Source organism: Haemorhous mexicanus, chromosome 11 (genome assembly GCF_027477595.1).
Source record: "Haemorhous mexicanus isolate bHaeMex1 chromosome 11, bHaeMex1.pri, whole genome shotgun sequence".
NCBI classification, from domain to species: Eukaryota; Metazoa; Chordata; class Aves; order Passeriformes; family Fringillidae; genus Haemorhous; species Haemorhous mexicanus.
This window is the reverse complement of record NC_082351.1, coordinates 12,003,498-12,020,051: the sequence shown is the minus strand read 5'-3', so window position 1 is coordinate 12,020,051 and position 16,554 is coordinate 12,003,498. Positions and strand designations below refer to the sequence as shown.

The window sequence follows — 16,554 nt, the reverse complement described above, 5'->3', positions numbered from 1 at the left end:
CTCCCTGGGGAGCCTGTTGCTGTCACTGACCATCCCCTCAGCAAAGAAACTGCAGAAGTATTCAATTATTTAAGCACAAACCCATCTGAAAACCTTCAGGAATTTGAGCCAGAACTGGAATTAAGGGGCCCAAATCTGTATAAAAATTCAGCAGGAGCTGTTGATTTTCAGTTACCTTTGGGAGAACGTGTTTCATCACATTACTTTTTCATTCTATGATGTGTTTGGTTCAAGGAAGTACAGTGACTATTGAATATGGCCTAATTTTCTTCTAATGTTTGTGTATTTTTTTTTAGTGAGAAGAGCTCTTGTTAAACCAGATCTAAAAGAACTTGATAAGTTGGAAGAGGAGGCACCTTTGCCTTCATTACCTCTGTGAGTGGATTAAGTTAGCAAATAACTCACTGGCAAAACACACTGAGTTATATGAGGGACATTCTCGTTGAGCTGTGTGGACAGAGTTATGGTACAAGATTAATTCTGGAGCTCCTTACTGGGACATTTTTAAATCTCTTTAGAGGATCTTGCATTTGAACATCTCTTCTCTGAATGCTCTACAAAGTTTTAGCACTGACAGTGTTTTATTATAGTTATGTAGAGCAGCATCTGAAAATACCATGGAGGATAAGCATGTTTTATCAGACTATCTGTACGACTTCCACTGCATGGAAGGACATGTGTGTGGCATTCATTAACTATTCACACTAGAGAATAATCTTTTGAATACTATCTTTTATGTATGAGTACTCTATTCAAGTAGTGCTTGAGCTCTTAATTTTTGTTTGTTCATTTGTTTTGGTTACTTTTTAATGCTTTTTCTTTTTTAGAGGCATGGATTTTTCTAGTACGTGGCAAAACAGTTATATCAAAGCAAAAAACCAAATTAATTCCACCTTACATATTCTTCACCCCACAATGAGAACACTACTGGATTTTGCTTATACAGCATTCTTTAACTTTCTTATAGTGGATTTCTCTAGTTCCAGGTAAAGTCTGTTCTGGTAAATTATTGACCCATATAGGTTTTGAAGCTACCAAAGACGAGCTTGTTCAGTTCTATTGTTTATGGTAGAAAATTGCTTTGATGCACCATTTTAATGTACTGTGATTAAGTTACTCTGTGTTATGACGTGTGGCTTTTTTCTCTCTGTTACGTATTTTATTGTTGTTCAAGTTGTTGGTAATATCAGACATTTTGATTTGTTTTTTGCCTTTAATTTTGTAAAGTTCTCCCCATTATTCACTTATTCTTAATGCTTAATTTCCATAGAAATCTGTTTAAAATAGTATTTGAAGAATCAACTTCTAGTAGTATTATCATCTGTAGAGAATTCTATGCTGACCTTGAAGATCAGACTTCTTGCTGGTTTTCAGAAGTTGAATTTTCTGTTTAATCTTGGAACTTTAAATTTGCATAGTTTTCAAAAAGATAATTTTCAAAATATTTTTCCTCATTATTTTTTCTGGCAATTGTTATGCAAATCCTGGAGTTTGAGGCAGGGTTTTTGTTTCCTTTTAGTCTACTGAAGCAATGTCTAAGTTCCCCCTGTGCTTCCTGCTAGAGAAAAACTAGGTTTGTAATACAAAAGTTTGTATTGTTACCTTACTCCATGTTTGGTTTGTTTAAATTTTGTTTATAAAGTTGTCTGTAACTTTCTTTTCTAGATTGAAAGGACCAGTTGACTGTAAATCTTTAAAAACTGATGCATCCCTAAGCTGTTCTAAAGCAGAAGACAAGATAATGACTACGTGGTACCAAAGAGTTCTTGGTCTCTTTTCTCAGCCAGAAGCCTTGGATGGTGTAAGGGTGGATCAGCTTGAGACTTTTTTTAACTGTGTGGCTGTGCTTATGTCTAATCAGGTAAATATCTTTCCCCCATGATAAACTTAGTGGGATTAAAACATTACTTGCTTTGCAGAAAAACAATGGAACAATAGTCTAATCAAAGGAAAATGCTTTCAAGATATTTAGTTTCTACATACATGTATTAGTAACAGACTTATTTTTGTAGCAAAAATAGGTGCGTGGACTTTACTGAATTGTTTACTTGTTCATTATTTTTCATGATTTAAGGGTTGGGACTAGTAACCACTAGAAAAAATAGAACTGATTTCTAATTAGAATTATTAGAAAAGTAATATAATTGATTTCTAATTAGAATTATTAGAAAAATTCACACTGCTTCAGTTATCCATAAATCAGGCCAGAAGTGCTAAAATGAATGGAAATACTGGCTTAGTGGATGAGTGGGTAATGGGTTGCGCCCTTTTTATGTCAACTAATAGGTGATCTATTTTATTACCTAGCTGAAAGAGTTACTGCAAAGAACAACAGAAGTTTTTGTGAAACTTTTTGATCCTGAAGACAAAAGACGTCTGCCTATATTTAAGATGGACTTGAATTTTGATGAAAATAGAATGGAGTTTTATCCAAGCTTACAAGACTTAGAAGAAGCAATTCTGTTTGTGGTAGATTGTATAGGACAGACTCTCCAGGTGTGCTTTAATTTTTATTTAATTATGTAATTGTTAAATTCTATTTAATAATATAATTGTTCAGTATGTGAAAATACTTGTGATTTAGGAGTCTGACTACCCTGGCAATGGGATCAGAATGCAACTTTTATTTATTTTCCACAATGATTCTACAGGTCTCATAATGAATCTTGGTGCCCAGTGGCACTCCAGGCTCTGAAGTAATTTTGTAATTCCCTGTTTATAAAAACTTGGTTCACCTGCTATTGACTGTTTTAGTCTGCTCTTTGGGTCTGCAATTATAATAATAACATCTCTATTATATGTGTGCTGATTTACAATAAATTTTCATTAAATTTAAGATCTCCAGAGAAACACAAGGAAAATTAGAGTTGATATTGCTTTTCTTTCTAAGAAAAAGAAAATACTCAAATCTCTAAAAACTATTATATACAACATCAAAAGATTGATGTCTTGGGAACCTGTCTATGGTTCTAGGGAAGAGAGTCTTTCTGGGGGCTTTCGATATGAACTGAGTATTGATCACTAGTCACATGTGTTGGTACTTTCAGAGAAGTGTTTTGGGGTGGTTTTCTGTATTTGCATATATTAAATAATTTCATTTTATGCCAAGTTGGATAATTTTTTGTTTTCCTTTACATATTTCATGTTCAACTCTGCTTCAGGAAAAGTCATTCTACATGTGTATAAAGCATGTGAACTTGGTCATGGTTAGGGTCTCATACTTTTGTGATCATGTCTTCTGCAGATTGCAACTTACTTTTAAAGTATATATATCCTTGTGCTGCTTTTTAATATTTAAATAATCAACACTTGCACTGCTCTTAGAACTTGCAGACGGTACGTGCTTGGCTAATGGGGGGCACTGAAACTCTGGATGCTGAGCTTCCTGCTCACATCGTACAATGGGCCAAATCCACTCTGGGAGAATCTATCAGAGACAACTTACAAGGCCCAAAGCAACATTTTAAAGGCTATGGTAAGTGATAGAAGAGTGTGTAAATTGCTGTGTCACTTCTTTGTAATAAGTAGCTTGCTGTATGGCATATGCATTTTAGTAATATAAATATGTTGTAATTGAATTGCAGTTGAAAGTTATGGCTGGCTTGTAGATGGAACTGCAGAGGAACGGATAAACAGATTTATAGCAGAGCAACCCAGTTTTGATGAATACACTACTGTAAGTTTTAATTCTATACTTCATAAATAATTTTTACTATACATACAGCAATAATGAAAAAGTAACAGAGGGTAACAGGTGCTTAGCTAAAAATATATAGACTACCTACAATGTAACTGATTTTTTCCCTAAAATTTGTGGTAAATAGAAGAAAGCATTACTTCTTTTCTTCAGTGTCTAATACTTATTCATGTAGCCAAGTATTTAAACAACAGCTCTGAAGTGTAAAGTCTGATGTTTTTCTGAAGTTCATAGATGAATTTTTCACCCTCAAGAAGGAAATCATGAGTTTGCCAGAGGTGATTTATTTCCCTATGATCTGTTTGAATTGTGAGGATTTAAAGCAAGGTTTGGCTAATTGTGCAAATAACTTCGCAAAAATGCTAATGGACAAAATATTTGCAGATTACAGAGAGGAAAATGAAAGGTAAGTAGAATTTTTCTGCTTGTGAATGCTCTATGTGTTAAATGCGTAGCAGAAACACGTAGAAGAAATGCAGATATACCAGATTTTGTTTACTGAAGGTTCTTGGCTAACTAATGATCTAATTCAGTTTGCACAGGCTGTTGTACTTTTTCTGCTGTGTTAGTCTCAAAAGAAGGTAGGAGAACATATTAGTACTGGCTTGGATAATGGAGGAGCTAAAAGATCAGAGATCCAAGAACTTTATTACTGTTCTGGATTTATGTGTGTTAATTATAGTATTAACTGCACTGTCAAAGTTAGACTCTCTTATTACCTGATAGGTACCTCAGCAGGGCTGCTCTCAAGCCATTCCTCCCCATCTGTATTTGTGCTGGGTGTTACTCCATCCTGGGTCCAGAATCTGGCATTTCAACTCATTGCCTTCCATCCCCTTAATCACAGTCAAATGTTTAGTTCTGCAAAGTGTCCCATCCTTCAAGGGAGTCAGCAGCACCTCCTGGTTGTATGATGAGTGCATCCAACTCTTGCATCAAAGTCAGTGCATCCAACTCTTGCATCAAAATCAGTGATAAATACATTGAACAGAACTGGCCCAGAAGTGAATCCTGAGGAACACTGCTGGTAACAGTTGCCAGCCATTTGCTACAACCCTTTGAGCTCTGCACTTCACCAGTTCTTCACCCAGCACACCATGAACACACTCATCCCACACTTGGACATCTTTTCTAGAAGGATTCTGTGAAGGACAGTATTAAAAGCCTTATTAAAACTCAGAAAAATTAAATCCAACACCTCTCATTTATCTTCTATACGGCTGAACTTACAGGATATCAATTTAGTTAAACAGGAGGTTAATTTGCAGGTATGGATTAAGTCATGGGGAAACTCTTACTACATTTTTTAGTTAAAATGAACAATTATGGCCAAGTTTTATAGTGATTCCACATTGCCAAAGTGATACAATATTTACTAGGGAAGTGTTTGTGTGTACACTAATGATAGTTTGCCGAAGTTCTTTTAGTAACAACAGGTTACTAAGCATTTATTTCAGAATACCCCAAAATCCAAACAAAACAATTATTGCAAGTCAGAAACCAGTATTTGTCTAGACTGACTTGGTCATATTCTAGTTTCATAAATAATGGAATTTGTGAGGGGAGAATCCTTTAAAATGTGATTTGAATTTTTAGTTGCATTAAAGCTGAGCTTGAAACCAGTCAACCATATTAAAATGTTGGAATTTCATGTAAAATAAACCTGTAGGATATGCAGCGAATGTGAAGCCATTCAGGAATGTGCATCAAAAGTTCCTGAATCAACAGAAGAAATGGTAGAAATAATGGAACACATGAAGAAAGTCAAAACCGTAGATTTTCAGGATCTGGTGCGAAGGAGTAAGGTAAAAGACTATCCTTTTATGCTTGATCTTTTATTAGACATGCTGACCTATACAAATAAAGAATTCATTCCAGAGGGCAGACTTTTTTCTGCCTGTGTGAATAAACTCAGTGTTACTTCAGACAGAAGTGGCAAGTCCAGCTTACTCTTTGTCATATGCATTTGCTTCTTGTTCCCATTCCCATGTGTTCTGTGAGGAAGTCTGCAAGTCTGTGAGGAAACGCAGCTTCTAATAAATCACTCAGTTTATGTTTTGTACTTGGAGACTTACTTCTGGACTGCTTAAAAATCTATTTGTGAAAATGTAATAGACAGAATAAAGAACATTTTATGTGTAAAAACAGTCAACAAACTTTGAACACATGAGGAAGAATTTACTCTTTGAGAGAATATAGGTGATGTTACATTAGGAGTAGTTTGTGAATGTGTGTGTGAATATATGTCAGATTTTCTGATGGTAATAGGTCTATAAATATGTTTATACCTGCAGAAATTATATTTTGCATATTCTTAATAACATTAGAATTGCTGCATATAGATTTACAGAACACAGGAGTCATATTTAGAGAAACAAGCTCATGATCAGGGCAGGGATTTGAAAATTGTTACACATATATTTTGAATGTTAATATTCAATTGGCTGAAGGAGCTCTGAATTCTGAAAAGTTCATGAAATGTAGATTTTTATTTTATCCTTGTAGATAATATTATCATGCCCTATATATTAAACAGATCTATGATACCTAAAGTTTTGTCAAATCTCTCTTTGTAGGAGTGCTGTCGGCAAATGAGTTACTTGATAGATGTTTATCCATTTACTCCTGAAGACCTTGAACTAAATAAAACAGCCATATTTTGGCCAAAGAAGATTACCCGCATTTTTAAAGAGCATGATACTGTAAGAGCATTTTCTTAGTTTATGGTATATTTTGGCTTGTTAGACTTCTCACTTTGCTTTATTTCCTCAGAAGGCTAAATGTAAATACACACATACCATGGACCATACTAATTTAGACATGCATGAATAACATATTTCCAGATTTTTGTAACAAAAGTGGGCTTTTTGTGGCTAAATTTTAAGACTGTCACTGTAACTAAAAGCTTCAGCAAATCTGATTATCCTAATATGCTTGTGGTCAGTACTAGGCAAGACATAGGTAGATGAAAATTCACTACACTGTACTTGAAATGTAACTGAAAATGCAACTGTCAGGCCCTTAATAAGACTGAGTGTCTGAACAGGAAGTCATTTAGTTAAAATGGTATTTTGTTCTGTCAAAAAAAGAACAGGGGGAACAATGTCTTCTAGCAATAATTAATAGAAAATATGCAGCATCTCATTTTCTCTGTGTGACAGTAGATTACTTTTCATTCACCACCTGTATTCATCTTGCTTAGTATGCTTTGTCTCTGTCTATGACACAGTAAATCAAGCCTTTTATTATTCTCTTGCCTCTCTGTAGTAATTTAGCATAGATTTAATAATTTATTCTAAAATATTTTAAAAATTAATAATTAACATTTTTAAAAATCAGTATCTTTTAAATTTTACAAGTAAGGATTTCTCCTTTAATAAGTTTTGTTTGGATACTAAGGCATATGTCCAAGGGTAGTAATTATGCCTCTGACTGAAAAGATACCCATCTTGGGAGACTGCTATGTCTATAAAATTCTTGGTTTGCATGTTATCGCCATGCAAGCAAATTATTCTTTTAATCCCCCCCAAAAAATCAGTAAAATTAATTTTCTCCTTCTATGGACACAGAGAATCCATGATGCTTGTTCTAGCTCCTTTTAATGAAAATGGTAGTACAGAGTGAATCTTACTACTTAGTGAGAATCCCTCAGCAGTGGGACCCTGTAGCTGGCTGTCAAGTGACTGGTGTTGTGCTAAAGGTTAAGGACAAGAAAAGTTTCACATCAAGTTTTCATGAGTCTGTATATTTGCATTGTATGCTTTCAAATATGAGTCTGTTCTTATTCTAGTGCAAAATGAAAAGAGTGGTTCCTCCTTTGGTGAAACTCTGTTTGTCTGCTTCACAAATTTTGCATGGCAGTAGGTGTACTTGTCTTAGGAAATCTCCTCACTCTTTGTTGATTTTTTGTTTGGTACCCTAAAACAAAGCCTTTAGTGTGCAGACCCAGTGCTTTTAGGTGGTCTTATGTTCTAGAATTTCGGGCTTTTACAGCCACAGGTACATGTGGGATAACATTGGCTTTCAACAGCTGTAGGTGTCCTTTTTGGCAGTAAAATACTGAATCCCAAAATTAGGAATATCTATTTTTTTTCTGTAATGCTTTATTTTCTGTCTCCTGATTCCTGAAGGAGGCCTTTGAGGCAATCCCAACTGCTATGATTATTGAGATGAGGCTTCTGTGCTAGCGTATAGAGGTTGCACACACTAAAGTGGGACATAGGAAAAAAAATTCAGCTGTTGCAAGGATGATAATTTATCTGTACTGTTAATTTTCTGTCTGTTTGCATTAAATGTTTAGATGGTAGTATGCGCGTTAATTATTGAAAGGACTTAAAATCACCTTTGTCATGAAAAAAATAAATTCTTTTGTAGCTGATCCAACAGTCTAAAGCTGAACGAGAACAAGAAGTGCAACAGAAATGTGAGAACCTGCATGGTGAATTAGACAAGCTTTATAAATCCGTGGCAGAATTAGAAGAACTCTCAGAACTGGATCGCATGCAACAGGTTTGATTAATAATATAAAATTGATATAAATGTTTTATGTGTTAAATACCCAGGGATCATGGAAAAAATTGTAATTAATAGTAATCAGTGTAACAAATGTGAACTAAAACATTTGTTATCCTCTTGCCACAGTTACCGAGCTCAGTCCCCCCCCCACATTATTGTTTATCATTGGCGTTTAACATTTTATTTAGAGGAAGATTGCTATAAAGCTTGAATTAGCTCATAGGTACCAATAACACCAGTTCAGAAAGAGTGTGTGCACCCACGAAAATAATTTATCCATTTTCCCTCTTCACCACAAATCAGTTAATGCAAAACCAGCACAGGTACCAATTTGATACTTTTTTCCTACAAACCTCAAAACTTAATTGTTATGCTAGTGAAGAGCAGACCACTGGCTCCAAAGTTTCATGAATTTCTACCGGTATTTTTTAATTTTCAGACCATGTCTTGTGCTTTAATTGGAGCATATTGCATAGTAAGAAATACTGACTTTTTAAAAAACAAAGCACTTCAAAGCACAAAACAGAAATCCTAAGCTAATAAATCCCAGTTACCAATATGCCACATACATAAAAAATTGTGTGCCTGCCTCCTGGAACAGTAAGTTTTAAAGCCCACATATTTTGAAAGTACTCTAAAATTCAGTAATGAGAACCAATTTTATTTTTCATAATGTTCATCTGGTTTCTTCACAGTTTATATACTCATCAATAAGCAGACAAGTTTTTAAAATTTTAGAAAACAAGATTTAATGTGAAAGCTTATATTTTGATATAAGCTGTTCAGAGCACAATTTGGTTATTTCTCAAGACATACTATTATTTGATTTCAGTATGTGACTGACGTGAGGACTTTACAGAAAGCAGTACAGGATGCTGATGAAACAGTAGCTGCTCTTAATAAAGAAGAGATTCTGCTTGAATGGAAACCAAGTGAATTCCCACTCCTCAACAACTTAAGAGCTGAGATAGAACCATACCTGAAACTCTTTAATGTTATACTGAAATGGCAGCGAACAGAAAGAAGGTAATTCAGCACTAAATGCTGTAAGAGGAAGAGTGAGAAAAATGCTTATCCTGGTCTCATTCATGTCAGATGTAGAAAATGAATTTGTTTTCTTGTTAACATGTTATTAGCAAGCAAAGTAAAAGGGTAATATAACATATATATCAGACTTGCTATTCTTAATTCAGCTAGAAAAAAAGTTGATTTGTTTTTATTTTTAAAATGTAATCATGGAATCATAGAATCATCAGACTTCCTAAGCTGGAAGGGACCCACAAAGATCATGAGGTCCAAGTTCTAGCATTGCACAGGATAGCCCCAAGAATCACAGCATGAATCACACACATGAGCTCAGCTAGAGAGCTCATCATCTGCATGTAACCAAAACTGGTTTTAACTTAGCAGCTGTCCAAAATGGTGGGTTCAAATGACTATGTTGCTGTTTGGTGTTACATCCTACCACAAAACTGGACTCTGTGTATAAATTAAGGGAGATTGTTTATTATTTCATGCATTCTGTAGAAGTTATAATGTGCTGTGGCTGAAAGTGTGTGGGGGTTTGAAAATTACAAGACCTGGTGTATTTTTAAATGTCGTATGTCGATCTCTGTCTAGAGTTTAACTTAAATATTTGTCCATTCATGCAGTTACTCAGTTTCAGTATGTGTCTGACTTAAGAGAACTACACAAATAGACAGAAAAATGCTGTTGAGCCACTTTTAGCTGGGCTTTAGAATTTTGCAAAGAATAACAATAATATGGAAGAAGAGCTTTGCTTTAATTTAAATAGGTATTCATGTGTTGCAAAACAAAGCGATAATTATTTGTGGGCCACATTTGTTATTCTGTTTTGTAACCTTATATTTTTTCTCAGGTGGATGGATGGAACCTTTTTGGAGCTAGATGGCGAAAGCATGGAGACTGAGATTGATGAATTTTATAGAGAGATGTACAAACTGTTAAGACTCTTCCAACAAAAGCAGAAGAAAGCGGCAGCGGAGAAGAAAAAGGCAGTGCGATACATAGCTGGGAGGGGTCATCCAACTCTTACAATGTGTTCTTCAGTTCTGGATCAGATCAAAGAATTTAAGGTAAGAAAACGTGAGGGATATTCATATGTGATACTGAGGGACAAATGCTAAATTCACGGCTTAGTACATGTAGATGATGCAGAGTCAAAGATAGGGTGAGGCTGTTCTGAACCCCCATTTCCAGATTGTACTGTCCCATTCATTTTAATAAAATTGGATTTTAAAATTTTTTAATAGTTTCTGGAATTGCAACTAGTGCACACATACAGGAGAAAAGTCATTTTTGGATGCAGAAAAACATTTAAGGATGCAGTTGGGAACTTTGAAATGGGACTCTTATGTTGATAGAAGCAAAATTTAGCATCACTGAAAAATTAGGCTTAATAGTTTTTTTATTTTCTTCTTCAGTAGTTGATATAATTATTTAGAAATTGAATGGAAAACCAGGTGCATCCATTGGCACTCTTTGGAAAATATTTTCATGTCTTCAGCTACTGTAGCAGAATTTTAAATGCACGCAACAGATTAAAAAATTAAGAAATAATTTATATGACAACAATAATATTAATATATAATTGTCAACAACAACAACAACAACAATAATAATAATAATAATAATATAATTATTATAATAATGTAATTGTAGTACTTACCTTATAAATGTTTTTCTGAATTAGGAGCATATTCCCACTGTGATTGTCTTTTGTAACCCTGGCATGAGAGACCGTCACTGGCAGCAGATGTCAGAGATAGTAGGATATGATATAACACCAGATGCTGGAACTACCCTGAGAAAAGTTTTAAAGCAGAATCTCTCCTCTTACTTGGACCAGTTTACAGTTATCAGTATAGGCGCAAGCAAGGTAAGCACAGAGATTTGATAGTGACAAATATGACGTCAGGTCTCTTGCTGAACACTTTTATGACTTATTGGCATTATTTGTCTCTGCCATTATGCAACAGAGGAGATTTGGTGAGACATTGGCCCACTATATATTAATAATGAGTGTAAGCATTTGTATCTCATGTGACATCATCAGTATTTCCCAAGTATGCTGCTTTTTGTGTGCAAGAAAAGAATATACTGAGGAAAAATAATAACAAATAGTTTATTTGTGCTATTAGAGCAAAGTAGTTTATTCAGCTGGATATGCTTATATATTGAATTAGAGAGTTGGAAAAAAAACAATTCAGTGGCTAGACCAAGCTATTTCCTTTTTAAATAGGAATTTTCCTTGGAGAAAGCAATGCATACCATGAAGGAAACCTGGGATTCAATTTCCTTCACCACAAATGTGTATCGTGAGACTGGTATTCATATTCTGTCTTCAGTGGATGATATTCAGGCTCTTCTTGATGACCAGATTATGAAAACTCAGACAATGAGAGGATCACCTTTCATTAAACCATTTGAGAATGAAATAAAGGTACCATGAGTACTTTTCCAACCATATTTATTTGTAAGATAACTGTAGTGCAATAGTATACTGATTGTATTACAATTTTTATTGTTTGAGTTGTTAATTAAATGTTTTCATTGATTTTTCAGCAAGAATCTTTTAAGTTTGTATGAGTCATATTACTACTGTTTTGGAATTCTCTCTTCCCTTCAGATTCAAGTGTAACCAAGAGAACATTATTATTTTTTCTTGTATTTTGCAAAATCACTATTTCCATTAGCCTTGCTTCTTAATAACTGGAAATAATGTTTCTATTACTGCTAATAAGAACATTTATTTATTTATTTATTGAGTTTTGGACTCAAATTTTGAACTACAATGTTTTCCCTAGGGCAAAGGAAGTTCTTGATGGCTGGGAGAGTGTTTTTTAATCAGGCCTCAGAGCAATGATGGCAGTGCTTTACACTTGCTTTTTGAATTTCAGGGCTAGAGTAGTCTTTGTGGTGCTAACACCATCACTATTGACAGTAGATAAGCTGGTGGAATTGCTTTGCAGTTACCCTCCCTAGTTCATTGTTGGTTTATGTGGGAATTGTTCAGGCTCAAGCAGGCTCAGTGAACATACTTGCACTTTACAGGCAGCCTGCTCCAGTATCTACTGTTGACCTGACTTGCTGGATCTCTTCTATGAGCTGAGGTGGCTTTTCTGGTATTGTGTCCCTGCTGCCATTCAGCTAAAAGAGCCCTTGCTGTGGGAAATGAAATAGAATTTATCACTGGTAGCCTCCTGGCTATTGCTTAACAATTAAGTTGTTGAAAGTTCATAGCACTAAAGTGATAAATAAAGCAGTTTGAAAAATTAATTTCCAAGTGAGTAAAAATTTCAGAGCTCCTTTGGCCATCTGTATATGTGGAAGAACTTATACTCCTAAATATTTTTCTTTCATTTTGTTTATTGATAGACTTTTTTTTTCCTCTTTGGGAGCTGGAATACCACAATGTCTACCTTTCCTGAATTTGTTGTCTCTAACATTATTTGCTTGGAAATGTCAAGTTAACATTCTTTAAACATTTATTAAGGAATGGGAAAGCCGCTTGATTAAAATTCAGGAGAATATTGATGAATGGCTGAAAGTGCAGGTACAGTGGCTGTATTTGGAGCCCATCTTTTCTTCTGAGGATATTATGCAACAGATGCCAGAAGAGGGACGGCAGTTTCAGACTGTGGATAGACTGTGGAGAGAGATTATGCAGTTTTGTGCTGAAGACCCAAAGGTAAGGGAAATGTCCATTACTGACAGGAAGCAGTAGCTTCTCTTGCCTTTTTTTTTTCAGAATATATACAGTGAACTACAATTTCAGTTTCCTAGGCTTTCAAGAAAAAAAAAGTTATGTTGTTCCTTATTTGAGTAATTTCTACTGTTTGAAATACTTCATTTATAGCTGACAGTTTGCACATGTAACCTGTTGTTACAGGTTCTTGCTGCTACTTCCTTGCCAGGATTAACAGAGAAGCTTCAGACTTGTAATGAACTTCTTGACAAAATCATGAAAGGGCTTAATGCTTACCTTGAAAAAAAACGTCTCTTCTTTCCCCGGTACGATGAGCTTTGGTTATTTAAAGCCCACAGATTCTGAATGGGGCTTTTTTATTGTGAATAAGATCAGTCTTAAAAATAGCTTGATAATGCAGTTGTATTTTTTTTCTAATTTTTTTAGCTTCTTTTTCTTGTCTAATGATGAAATGTTGGAGATCCTATCGGAGACTAAGGATCCTCTTAGAGTTCAGCCTCACTTGAAGAAGTGCTTTGAAGGCATTGCGAAGCTGGACTTCCTTCGCAATTTGGATATTAAAGGAATGTGCAGCTCTGAAGGCGAGCGTGTACAGCTGGTTTCACACATTTCTACTTCTGAAGCTCGAGGTGCAGTGGAGAAGTGGTTAATTCAAGTAGAAGATGTTATGCTGAAGACTGTACGTGATGTAATTGCCAGATCAAGAATGGTATGGGGTTTATGATAACTTAAGAACTGCACCTATCTCTGTTTTGTGGCTGTCTCTTGGCGTTCTAAAATTCTTCCTCAACACAGGAGTTGATGAAGTCATGTGGCCAGGACCAAGTTAACATGACATGTATTTAATAGGCCAGTTATATACATTAGAGTTTAATTTGAATAAGATGCAAGTAGTTTTCCTATAATACTGGGTACAAATTCTTCTAAAGGTTTCACAGCAGTAATATTTTACAGGATATATCATCCAATGTAATAGTTCAGGTTTCTTATGAATTAGAAATGGAACACTTGTAATATGCTTGCTTCCTCCTAAAAGGAAATCATTAGACAGAAAATATTTATTTGTATGAAGTTAACAAGTCATGAATATTTCTGTAATATGGAAAGATAATTCTAAGAATATTTAGAACTATTGGGTAAAAAATTGTGAACCTAAAGGGAAAAGAGCATTTAAAGCTCCATTTGGACATTGCAAATAGGAGAACAGTATTCTTCAGCAAGGAATATTAATAGGATTATATTATAAGCTTCTGAGTTACATTGTTATATTTATTCCCAGACACTGTGTTTGTATGATGTATGTGACTCTTTCAGGCTTATCTAGAGACTGAGAGAAAGCGCTGGGTTCTGGAGTGGCCTGGCCAAGTAGTGTTGTGTGTGTCTCAGATGTACTGGACAAGTGAGGTGCATGAAGTTCTTCACGATGGGCCCAAGGTACTGTGTAATGCATAATTTAAAAAAAATCTTTCTTAGTGTTTCATTTCAGCTGATGTATTTTGCTTAATCAAACAGGTTTTTACAATTAAAATAAAATTTTAAAAATTATGAGCGTGTGTGTTTGACATACATGAATTTATCTACAGTGAGTTATACCTTTCATTCAAGTACTTTAATATTCTTATTTAGAGCAATCATAGTTTAAAATGTAGCTTTGCAATATAAATGCATAAGTGTGGGTAAGAGAGAAGTTGATGCAAAACCATGACAATATAAAATAGTAGCTTAATAAGCAACCTCTGTTAAGATATCTAGTCAGCATGAAGTAGTCTGGAACACTTGAAACTGTGATATAACCAGTTTCAAATTTATCTTTTGTCTCCTAGGGCTTAAAGGGTTATTATGATACACTTCAGCTTCAACTTAATGATATTGTAGAGCTGGTGAGAGGAAAACTGTCAAAGCAAACAAGGATTACACTGGGTGCCTTGGTTACTCTTGATGTTCATGCTAGAGATGTCATCAAAGAAATGATTGGAAGTGGTAATTATATTTGAAGACGTTTTTATTAACACATAGTTAATGAAAAATCATTAACCTATCAGATTTTACTGCATAAAAGAGTACAGTACTAAAATGGGTTTGTGAGCATTTAGCTACAAGCATCAACAATTATAATTTCAAAGCTGTTTTAAATTTAACTGTAATAGAAAATCCAGCTATGTACAACACCTTTTATGATTGCTGTCAACTCTGTTTGTCAGGTGTGCAGAATGAAACAGACTTCCAGTGGCTTGCACAGCTGCGCTATTATTGGCAGAATGAGAACGTTCGCGTGTGCATCATTAACTGCAATGTGAAGTATGCCTACGAATACCTCGGCAACTCCCCCCGCCTGGTGATCACTCCTCTCACAGACAGGTGTTACCGCACCCTGGTACGAGCTACCTCCTGGGACACTGCAAATTGTATTTACTGTGCTCTAGTACTGCTTACACGGTTCAGTGCAGCCATCCTTTTAGGGCTTAGGGTTCTTGTCAGACTCTGCTGTTTCTGCTAGAATGAGGTTTGTAATTTTTACAGCATATTAAACATGAAAATCACTCATAACCACAAATCTGGACAGCCCACCAACCTGACTGAAACATTAGTGTGTTCTTCTGTTGTGGTTGTGCTTTTTTAAAACACGCAGGAAAAAAAGACAATATTTGATTATTGTAAAGATTATGAGAACGCAAAGTGCTTTTCTGATTTTCTGGGGCTGCTAAATTTAATGGAGAAGGATTCATTTGTGATCACACTGTTCCTAAGACTAGTACAAGTTTGGCAACCTTTTAGTATCCCTGCTCTTGGCTGAGGTGTTTATTATTGAACCTATTTATCCTCAGCTAACCTGACAAGTGAAAGTTACCAAAGTCATCTCAGATACAGCTTTTCCCATTATCAGTTACTGCAGTCTCTTTGCTGGAGTATGTTTCAAGTTTTGCTAGGCACATGTGGTGTGGCCATAGCTGATGCTTGGTATCTGTTTGTCAAAACATCAAGGTACATTGGTGTGAGAGGGTGATACAGCTGGTAGTCTGTTTTGCTTTTAGGCTCACAAGCCTTGAATCAGAGCACAGCAGGTGGACACATGGCATTCTGGCAAATAGAAGCCTTGTCCTTTGCCCACCAAGTTCTTAATAAAGTATTCCCAGAACTTGTCAGTCAATACAGATGTGGCCCTGTAACTGTGGGTTGCACTGTTTGTTTGAAGTCTGCAACTTGTTTGTTTTCTGTCAGATTTCCTCCTATTTAAATGTAGTATAGGAAAAAATATGGAATAGTCAATGAAAAGCACATACGTCAAAGGGGGATGGTGTGGAAAGAAAAAGAAAAGAGGAAAAAAATATATTAAAGGACAGACGGAGAGAAAAGAGTAGCAACAAGAAACTGCAACAAATTTAACTTGAGAGGTGTATCTAAACAAGAACTGAAAGATTGGGTTTAATAAAGATTGAGTAACCAATCATGGTCATGATGATAATAAAACTAAACCCTCTGTTAGCATCAAAATTAAATTCTCTTGCCTATTTTTCCTAGCTGTAAGTACATTTCAGATTATTTTTAATTAGGAAAACCATACCTTTTAGTTAGATAAAATAAGTGCATGAAACCATCAAGTGCAATTTAATTT

The 16,554-nt window shown here is 35.1% G+C and overlaps 1 protein-coding gene across 1 annotated transcript in view; it reads left to right on the top strand.

Annotated features, from left to right (window-relative positions):
- DNAH12 (dynein axonemal heavy chain 12) overlaps positions 1-16,554 on the top strand; it is a 56,406-nt gene that overhangs the window by 2,854 nt on the left and 36,998 nt on the right. The window contains exons 5-24 of the mRNA XM_059856423.1: positions 297-375; positions 828-986; positions 1,666-1,861; positions 2,308-2,496; positions 3,325-3,475; positions 3,585-3,676; positions 3,925-4,103; positions 5,367-5,502; positions 6,274-6,399; positions 8,072-8,206; positions 9,045-9,238; positions 10,092-10,308; positions 10,926-11,111; positions 11,475-11,675; positions 12,729-12,923; positions 13,125-13,246; positions 13,368-13,650; positions 14,256-14,375; positions 14,765-14,921; positions 15,143-15,315. Of these exons, the coding sequence (XP_059712406.1) occupies positions 297-375; positions 828-986; positions 1,666-1,861; positions 2,308-2,496; positions 3,325-3,475; positions 3,585-3,676; positions 3,925-4,103; positions 5,367-5,502; positions 6,274-6,399; positions 8,072-8,206; positions 9,045-9,238; positions 10,092-10,308; positions 10,926-11,111; positions 11,475-11,675; positions 12,729-12,923; positions 13,125-13,246; positions 13,368-13,650; positions 14,256-14,375; positions 14,765-14,921; positions 15,143-15,315 (3,290 nt within the window). The remainder of the gene's footprint in view (positions 1-296; positions 376-827; positions 987-1,665; positions 1,862-2,307; positions 2,497-3,324; positions 3,476-3,584; positions 3,677-3,924; positions 4,104-5,366; positions 5,503-6,273; positions 6,400-8,071; positions 8,207-9,044; positions 9,239-10,091; positions 10,309-10,925; positions 11,112-11,474; positions 11,676-12,728; positions 12,924-13,124; positions 13,247-13,367; positions 13,651-14,255; positions 14,376-14,764; positions 14,922-15,142; positions 15,316-16,554) is intronic.